The sequence below is a fragment of the Globicephala melas genome, chromosome 5, assembly GCF_963455315.2.
Source record: "Globicephala melas chromosome 5, mGloMel1.2, whole genome shotgun sequence".
Lineage (NCBI taxonomy): Eukaryota > Metazoa > Chordata > Mammalia > Artiodactyla > Delphinidae > Globicephala > Globicephala melas.
The window spans coordinates 44,978,047-44,988,484 of NC_083318.1; the positions used below are offsets into that span (position 1 = coordinate 44,978,047).

A 10,438-nucleotide genomic window follows, 5' to 3' on the forward strand; every position below is an offset into this window, starting at 1 on the left:
CTTATCTGATCATGCTTATTACCCGTTAAAAAAAAAAACTTCAAAGGCTTATAATTTCCTCCTTATAGATGCCATAATTTATACTTTCAGTCCTACTTCCTACTCCCACCCTATACTCCAGTGACACTAGAGTGCTGAATATTTTCAGAATATACATTACTTAAACTTCTATACCTTTGTTTACACTATCCTTCAACCTGTTCCTTCCAACCTACTTTTCTGCTGGATCATTTAACTTAGGGATCAGCAAACCATGGCCAGTAGACCAAATCTGCCTATTTTTGTAAATAATTTTGTTATTGGAACACAGCCATGTTCATTCATTTATAGATTGCTTTTGTGCTACAACAGCAGAGTTGAGTACTTGCAATAAAGACCATATGGCCCACAGAGCCTAAAATATTTACATCCAGCCCTTTACAAAAAAAAGTCTGCCAACCCCAGCTTTCAGTCAATCCTTTGAAGCCTAGTCATTTCAGATTCTTCAAATCAAAATTCATTGCTGTCTCCTAAGCCTTTCCATTATATTATGCCATCTCTAATACTTAACATCCTTGATAACTGTGAGCTCTTTAAAAGCAAAGAATTCCTAGTGTAGGAATTAGCTTTTTTACCCAACTCACAGTTCCCACCTCTCCTAATTCTTATCACGTTTTTAGGGGAAGTATTCTGGAAGAAGCTTCTGCTCTTTTCTCTACCCCTTATTCATCCTACCAAAGGAGAGAGGAATAACTAGTATTGGCAACATGCTGATAGTTGTTCCTAGTGGAATGGATTAATGTTTTAAAGGTCACTTTTCATGCATGTTCAAGCCTACCGTTCATTCTGCCTAGATGGTCCTACCTACCTATAAGCAAACCACATGGGGTAGAGCTTCCTTGTATTTTAGAAGAGGCCTGCAGCTCTAGCTGCTCTGTCTTTGATAGGTTGGTAAGTTCAGTTCAGGATGATATTGTCTTAATTCTGGCCTCAGCTACAAGCCAGGTTCTTCAATACAACCTTACCATCTAAAGAGCTAACATTTCGATCCCTGATTCCTAAGTCTATTTCTAGTTCAGAACCTGGTTAAGGAAGAAACATAGAATTACACTCCCATCAACCAGCACACAGTAGGACTCAAGATATTTGATGATTGACTGACAACAGTAAATTAACTGGAAAAAATCAATCTTTTAAACTGTGTAACACACTAATGTCACAAACCATATCTTACTTGATGAACTTAATTAGGAAAATATGTTTTGAAGAGAAAAAGAAACAATTTTAGAGTTCACATTCAGTGATGCAAACCAAGCCCATTCTATTTATCTCTCAATATTTTGTTGCTATCAAGTCTCAGCTTAATTAACATATAAAGTAATCATGGATATTATCAATTCAAAAAAGTATTCTCCATCTTATTATCCATGCATGAAACAAACATCTCTAGATCCCACACCCTTCCAATTACTGCTCTATACATCTGTTCTTCCTCAAAATGTAGCTTCTCAAATGGTTTCTCCTCTTCCACACATCTTAAATACTTTCTAACCTATTACAATATAGCTTCCATCCCTGCCACTCTGCTGAAATCCATCTGGTCAAGGTCACTAAGAACTTCCATGCTGCCAAAAACAATGCACATTTCCCTGTTTAAGGGTACTTGACATCTCATCAACATATAACAATCCCTCCTTATTTTAACACTCTTCTCTTAGATTTGGTAATACCATCTCTCCTGGTTTTCCGACATAGCCAATGGCCTTACTTTTCAGTGTGAAAGTCCAGTGGCTTTCCTTTGAGGCTCCTCTTCCTCCATCCAAGGAATGCTAAGATTCCTTAAGACATGGTACTGAGTACTCCTCTATAGTTATACTATCACTTACCCTTAGGTGGTCTCATCCATTTCAAGGATTTAAATATCATCTTTATGCTGGTAATTCCTTAATTTATATTTTTAGCCCAGAAACCACTACTATATAAGTATTTTAACACCTTTCATAAAAACAAAAGATAGTGAACATTTAAGGACAGCTATAAATCTATTATCTGTAGATTTCCAGCTATGAAAAGTGAAATGACTCGTGCCTAAGGTTAAAACAATAGAGGCTAAAAAAGGAACTATGTTCTTTCAATTCTTAATCCTTTTTACCATTTGTGAAGACTTAGCCCCTTGTCCCTAAACTGTTTACTAAATAGTTTACTATTTAAATATGAAGACGACTGGACAAAGCTTCTTCCCTACATACACACCTTACACATAGCCATCAGAAAAGAACTGGCCAATCTGAATTAACAGAGAAAGCCTCAAACTCGTTTTTCAAGAAATATTTTAGAAAAGACTCTAGGCTACAACTGAATTTTAAAGGAGACTGAGGATGCAGGCAGGGTAGCTGTTATGATTAATAAGATACTCAAGAATTTGGAGCAATGTGTACAAAACAGAAGTAAAGGCAGATAAAAGTGGCTGGGCTGTCTAAAGAAGAAACCAGGCAAACGAACAGGGAAGGAGCCCGGTGGACTATGACCAACTAACTGGATACGGTCAGGAGCTTTCATTTGATGAAAAAAGACAAGTGGGAGACACTACTGCTTTGTAAAGTACAAAATCAAAGTAGCTATTCCAAATAATGATTTAATATAGGTTATAAGCTAGACTGAAGGACAGTAAAATCAATGATGCAGATACTGATATAAACTAGAGTCTTACCTAAATCGGCCCAAGTGCTTAACACTTCATCAGAAAAACTGAATCCAAGAGATATTGTAAAGAAAATAATAATAACTTGGTAATAGATCAAGGTAAAGAGAAAAGAAAAACAAAGAAGCAAATATAAGTAAGCAGGGTTGTTGCCAATTAATGGGAAAACCATATAAAAGGAAAGGAGATATAGAAAAGTGATTCTTCATTGGAAGCGGTTTTCTAGAAAACATAAAAAGCCTCAAAACAAATTTTTATTTAGCTTTATTAAGAGCAAAGTGCCATTCTTCAAATATAAATATGGCATTGTTACCTTAATTAGTTTCCTAATGGTAGCAGTAGGTTGGTCTGGGCCTAGTCACAGCCTCCTATCTTTATTCTGTGGTGAATAAAATACACACACACACACCCAAAAAAGAAGGAATATTATCAAAAAAGAAAAAAGATAGAAACTCTAAACCTCAATAACGTATGAGATTATAATTGAAAAACTGGATTTACCAAAAAGGAAGAAAAAATTGCATATCCAAAAATCTACACGCCTCTGTTGCTCCTCCCAAGACTGCACAGTGGTAGAAGAATTAAACACCAGGATTGAAAGATAAACCAGGGGAGCATGGAGGATACATAATAGCTACTTCTGGTGACATAACAGGAACTTATCACAGTACCCAGCCAAACAGGGAGGGATACACACATGTAACCAGCCAAGGGAAGTAGCATGGACAGGAAGAGACAGCACCACACAGAAAGGAGAATACATGTGATATGCTCAGACCAGCATACAGCCTGTTTCTAACATATGCAAATATACGAAATTCATATACTGCTTGAACCCAAGGATGGCAGAACTTCCAAGTATACAATCCAAGAGTACACAGAATTTCAAATTTTACAAGCAAAATTCACAATGTGCTTATTTACAGAGAAATTTGGATATGTCTTTACCACCCAACTACTCATGATCATCACAGATTCCATTTGCCTGATACATATTATTAGATAGTGCTTTAATTCACATCTTTTTTTAATGGATAAAAAATCTGCTAGTGCCTGAAAAGACAGTTGTGCAAAGTTTTTGGGTAGTTGACCCATTCATACCAGTTCTCATCAAATCCAGATTTCTAAGTAAATCTACTCTTCCAGAATTTACATAGCAATAGTGACAAGATGAGGTAGAAGTTGGTGGAAAAATAAGAGTAGGAGGCAAGAAGCAGCCGGAAAGAAGTGTCAAGTTGATTATCTAGAACTTTATTTACCTGGACTATCCCATCTTTAAGTGTTATAGCTCTATGAAGTGCTCCCGTAACTTCTTCAGAGGTTAAAAAATAGAGGAAGAGAATATCTTCTGCCCCTGATACTGCTGATTATCAATGGGGCAGGTAGTTTGGAAAAGTCTACTCTGCAAACACCTGCAGAGTGTAGAACTCTAAGACAGTGATGTGGTTAACAGGAAGAGTACAGAGAGTAGGTACCAACAAAGAGTAGGTTCAAGATGATATAATGATACAGATTTTTTTAAATGAATTTAAACAGATTTCTTGTATTCAGCTACCACAAAGCCAAAATGTTCCTTGCAACGTAGGATGGCATCAAATGCCTTTTGCTTTTCTTATACATAAAAAGCGAAGATCAAGCTAAGTGATTATACTGTGATTCTTAAACTCCATGACTCTACGGCTCAAGAATACCCTAGAATATAGATCTTTCAAGCCTTTACTATCTTTTTCTCTAACATGCCTCATGATCTCTTCATTGTTCATCAGCATTCCCACCAGAAAGAATCTACTGGCAAAAACATAAAGCTCAAAGCTTTTAATAAACTGTATAAATAATATTAACAGCAAATGTTTATGGAATGTTTTCTATATGGCAGACACATATTAACATATATCAACACAATTAATTTTCGAACAACCTCATTATCTTCAATTTACAGGTAAGAAACTGAAGTACAGAAAGGTTAAGTAACTTGTCCACCCTGGTAGGTGGTAACAGCTAGAGAGCTGGAGTTCAAACACAGGTAGTCTAGCTCCAGTGCCTATATTCCCATTCACTATATTACGTTATTCAAATAAAAGATTTGGGGAATAAAAGATTTGGGGAAAGCTATCAGTTTGGTTAGTACCAACAGATTTGAAAAAGTGGTACCAAGGTAATCAAGCCTTGGCTGGAGTCACTACACTATAAAACTGTGCTGTCCAATGTGGTAGCCATTTGCCACATGAGGCTACTAAGCACCTGAAATGTAGCTAGTCCAAACTGAGATATGCTATAATAACTGATTTCAAAGACTTAATGTTTTAAAAAGAATGTAAACTAACTCAACAATTTTATATGGATTAATGTTAAAATATTTTTAATATATTGGGCTAAATCAAACATGCTTTCTTAATGTAGCTACTAGAAAATTTTAAATAATATATTTGGCACCCATTTTATTTCTACTGGATGTTGGAGTTTATTAAATGATTCTAATCAAATCTTCATTGTTTTACTGTTGTAATCTTAGGCAAATCAGTTACACTGGTTACACTGATCATTAACTTCTGAATCAGAAAAAGAGGGCTTAAAAACAGTCCTGGGGGCTTCCCTGGTGGCCCAGTGGTTGCGGGTCCGCCTGCTGATTCAGGGGACGCGGGTTCGTGCCCCGGTCCGGCGGGATCCCATGTGCCGCGGAGTGGCTGGGCCCGTGGGCCGTGGCCGCGCCGGGCCTGCGCGTCCGGAGCCTGTGCTCCGCAACGGGAGAGGCCACAGCAGTGAGAGGCCCGCGTACCGCAAAAAAAAAAAAAAACAGTCCTGACACCTCGTGTTCATATTTTGGTATCTAAATCTATTTTCCACTAAAAAGAATGGAGGGCTCCTTGGAAAAATGGTTGATGTCGGGGCTGGGACATGTGAAGTACAAGATGAACCTGCAATATCTTGTTTGGGCAGGAAGGAAGTGCTCAAAAATAATCATTGGGCAGGGAGGGGTTGGAGAGACATGTGATTTGTCAAAAAACACTGGACAGCTTGATGAGGCTCCCACTGGCCAGACCTGGGACAATTTGGAAATCAAAATAATGACAGTAATGGATTTAACCACTGAATAAAATAAGAACCCATGAGTTCATACGGATGAAAATAACTAACAAAAATAAATAAAGAAGACAGGATAGACTGCTTTATGACAGAATATCAACTACTAGTTACAGAATGATGAAGCTAGAAAAATCATGAATGAATGTTAAAACTTGTGGGTAAAGTTTTGATGAGACTATGTAAATATCCTGTTCCTCAAAAGTATTTCCCCACAAATTACATATTAATTACAAAAGAACAAATAGTAACTTTCAGGGAGAAATATGGAAAATACCACATTAACCAGATTTTCAAAGCTACCATCACCAACACTGGGACAAAACAACATTATGAATCTCAAGATATGATGTATTAAGAAGGACAGAACATGTCTTCAGAGATATTCCTGCCAAAAATGCATAACCAATCTAATCAGGAGGAAACAACAGACAAATTCAAATTGAGGGACATTCTACAAAATAACTCTCCTGTACTTTTCAAAAATGTCAAGGTCAAGAAATACAAGAAAGGCTGAGAAAGTGTTCCAGATTTAAAGAGACTAAAAGAGGACAACCAAATGCAATATATGATCCTAGCTAGGGGGAAAAGCTTATAAAGTAAAGTGGATAAAATCTGAATATGGATTATGAATTCGATAATAGTATCATTAATAGTATGTCAATGTCATATTTCCTGGTTTTAATAACTATACTGTAGTTAGGTAAGCCAATGTCCTTGGCTTTAGGAAATATAACTGAAGAATTTAGGGGTAAAGAGGCATCATGTCTCCAAATTACCCTCAAATGTTTCAGAAAAAAAAAAAAGATATAGATATAAGGCAAGAATGATAAAGCAAATACTTCAAAATGTAATACAATTGGTGAATGTGGGTAAGGGTATAGAGGAGTTCCTGGTACTATTCTTCCAACTTTTCTTGTAAGTTCGAAATTATATCAAAATTAAAAGTTAAAACAAAACAGAACTTATTTCCCAGATCAAATATCCTAATGGACTACACAAGTCCTGATAATGTTTAAAAATATACTAATGCATTTCTTTTATCCTGGACTTGACTTTGCTTTAAATTATATGATTTATCAGATACTAATTATATATTCCATATATAATTCCATAAGATCCAGGACTATATCTGTTATCACTCAACATGCTGAGTACTAGGATACTATTTATTATATCCAATAAGCACTCAAACATTTGTTAGATGAACATATTCAAAAGTATAGCACAGTACAGGATGATTACAGAGAAAAATCAAATTGTAAAAAGCACCACATTGTAAATAAAGCTATTAATTGGGCCACACAGCTTACAGGACAACTCTTCAATTATAAAAAAAGAAAAACCAGGATTAAATCACAGAGTAACCATAAACCTAACCTAAAGAGATGAGTTCCACAAATAAAGAAAGGTAAATATCATTTTCCATATCAAGAGTTAAACATCTTATCTAACTACAAGCAGTCATGGCAAGGAAAATGAACTTTTTGCTCATAAAATTAGAATATATATGTTATTTAAAGAATGAATGAGATTACTTTAAAGATTTAGGCTAAGAACTGAGATTTTAAAACTTCACTACTGGCTCAATACTAATTTGCTGTAAGGCCCTGAGACACTACTTACAATTTCCATATTTCATTTAAAAATAAGACTTGTGGATCATTTTCTTCCCTAAAGGTAGAAAGAATATTTTATAAAAATTTCAACCAATAAGAGCAATGAATATTCAATACAGAAGTACATATACACATATATGTTCACACACATACACACATGCAAAGTAAAAAGAATATAGCTTTTTTCAAATATATTTACAAAGTAATAGCAAAAGGTGACTTAAAATAGTTACTCAAAATACATTTAATCCCAATTCATACTGTGAGTAGGTGCTTCACATATAGACTACTGAAAAAAACCCAATCAACCAGTGTATATCCTGCTTAAGAGAGTTTTATTGTTTATTTAAAAAACAAGCATGATAAAAACAAACTATGAGATGGATCTTCCTAGGTCTCCTGACTAGGACTGGGACTGTGGGAAATAATTCTCAAATACAGTTAGAGCTCAGGAAAAAATTTTCTTTCAAATACGATACAACTGTATACTACATTAAAAATGTAATACAGAGACTACATATTAGACACACAGCATTAACACAATCTTCAATGTCTTCCAATCCTACTTGAATATCCAAGTAGGTAAGACAGAAAGACATCCTATTTCCCTTCTTCCATCAAATCCAATTAATTTTGTGTTTAATTAAAATTCGACTATTTTTCAAAAGCACATATATTTTTGTGAGACGAAGCCATACTTAATGCATCTAAACAAGCAAGATGAGAAAAAAGAAAAAGCCAAAGTATTCTAAAATATAAAAATTATCCAAAGACACCATCAAATAACTGTGCCTCGGCAAAACTTAACACAATAGTTATCTCGAGCCAGTGTTACAATGCTATCATCCTGCCTGATTCTAACTGAACGAACTCAACAATTTTCAAACAGGTTGTCAGTGGAAGAGATCTTTACATAAGCAATTATAAAAACAGGGTCCATTTTGTATTCGGGAAGCACCAGCAACCCTTCGCTTAAAATTTTTATATAAGAACACCGTGAGGGTTTTTTTACACTTTTTAAAAAGAGATAAAATCACTTATGAATACCTGACTAAAGCTATTTCCTAGAACATTTCCTTAGATAAGAACAAAACATATTTTAAAGCGTAAAACAGTGAATTGCTTGAACATAACTTAAATGCCCCTACTCAGAGCAAACTTCCTTCTCGTACATTTTCCTATATCCACCGTATTCTGCAGTGCACATTTCTGATTTGAAGTTGTACTAGTTTATCCTACCACGACCTCCTTTTCACTAGTGAAAAACAAGAAAGATCTTCAGGCGCTAACCAAACAAATCTGAGGGGGCTTGGGGAAAAGGGGCGCGAGGTGGCGCAAGAACAGATGGAAACAGGGTAAGAGAGTTGTTTTCTTAGGGCACTAAGGTTACTCCTCAACTCCAAATGCCAAGATTTAACTGCCAGTCGAGCAAGCTGCTGCCACTATCCACTCTTTAAACAATGCAATCTTCCCTCTACCTCTTCTACTCGCCCACCCATCAACCCCTTCCAAAACAAACACAACACACCCCATCCCATAAACCGCGTTATCCCCTCGGTGCCCACTCGGTGTTATCCAACCTGCTGGATAACAGCTCCACGCACACGTCTTACTCAGACGAAACAGCGACGGCGGCAAGGTGGGGAGGTCCCACCACCTCTCGCCACCCCCGAGCAACCCTCAGAATGACAGCCCGGAGCCCAGAAGTTTGAAGCAGAAAGATTCCGACCCAACCAAAAGGGAAGACGGAATTGCAGAACGGGGATGGGAGTTGGGGAGGGCGATGTGCGTGTCTGTGCAAGGAAGGGTCCATCACATGACAGTAAAAGAGGACCCGAGTCTTCGGGGCGTCCGCGAGGAGAACGGGGGGGTTGCCGTCGCCATGGCAACACCCCCCCCTCTGTCCAGACTTCCAAAGAGGGAGGAAGAACTTCAAATCCCAACCGTCAGCGCTCGAGCGGCTCCTTCTTAAAGGAGTACACACGGCGCCGCCGCCGCCGAGCGCGAGAGGGCAGAGTTGGGCGCCCCCGCCCCTCGGGCGACGCCCCCGCCGCCCCTCGCCCCCAGCCGGCTCACCCGCGGCCGCCGCCCCGCGAGCACCCGGGGGTCGTTCAGGTCCCCGTCCCCGGGAACCCTGTCGCGTCGGCCCGCCCGGACCCCGGCGGCAGAAGGGGGTGTGTGTGCACCCGGCGGGGGCGCGGACCAGCCCGCCTTCCTCCCGCCGGCTCTGCCCGCGGGCTCCTCTCCGGCCGGGCGCCGACCCACCGGCCCGCTTCCTCCCTCTTGACAGGGTGGACAGCGAGCGGCCAGGGGCGCCGAGGAGTTTCGGGGAGAGCGCAAGCGAGCCTTTTCCTTGGGGGCTCGGCGAGCGGGTCCGAACTAACAGTTCCCGGGGAGCCAAAGAGCTGAGGAGGGGAAAGGAGCGCGGACCGCGCCGGGCGAGGAGCCCCCAGACAAAAGGCGAGCGCCGGATCCGCCGCGCCGCCGCCGCTCCCATCTCGCTCCCCCAATGAACTGACCCGAACGGGAGATTCAACTAAACCCCTCTGCCACAAACTCCTCGGGCTGCGGCAGCCGTCGCCGCGCGGAGCCGGGGCCCCGGCCCGTGTCTCTCTTACCTACACAGTGCATGAGGCGGTGGCGCCAAGAGTCGAGTTCCCGCCGGAATCCTCTCCTCTCCGCCGCGCACCGAGGGCTCCGGCACTGAGCGGCGGCGGCGGCGGCGGCGGCGGCGGCGGCAGCAGCGGCGGCGGCAGCGGCCATTCTCTCTCTTCCCTTGTCCATCTGCGTCCCGCGTCACGCGCCCTCATTTACATACGAGCGGCGCAGGCACGAGGCAGGGGCGCGAGCCCTCGGCGCGAGCCCCGGAGCGCGCGCCCCCCGGAGGGGGGTTGATTGACACGTGTCACACTACCTTCCCTCTGCCCTTCCCTCCCCCTCCCACCGCTCCCTCTGGGAGAGGCGGGGAAGGAGCGTGAGGAGAAGGAAGCAACCTGCCGCTTCCGCTGACCCCGCCTCCCCATCTACTCCCCTGTCTCCCCTCCCCCCGGAGTTTACT

General features: G+C 40.6%; 1 protein-coding gene across 10 annotated transcripts in view; it reads right to left on the reverse strand.

Moving 5' to 3' along the window:
- LCORL (ligand dependent nuclear receptor corepressor like) overlaps positions 1-10,164 on the reverse strand; it is a 171,031-nt gene extending 160,867 nt beyond the window's left edge. For 7 of the 10 annotated variants that reach the window (XM_030864296.3, XM_030864299.2, XM_060299187.1 and 4 more), the window contains exon 1: positions 9,999-10,164. In XM_030864296.3, coding sequence (XP_030720156.2) covers positions 9,999-10,164 — 166 coding nt within the window. Of the gene's footprint in view, positions 1-8,960; positions 9,092-9,998 lie in introns of those variants that run through there. The other 3 variants (XM_060299189.1, XM_060299190.2, XM_060299188.2) reach the window with 3 other exon arrangements.
- Between the last annotated feature and the right edge of the window lie 274 nt (positions 10,165-10,438).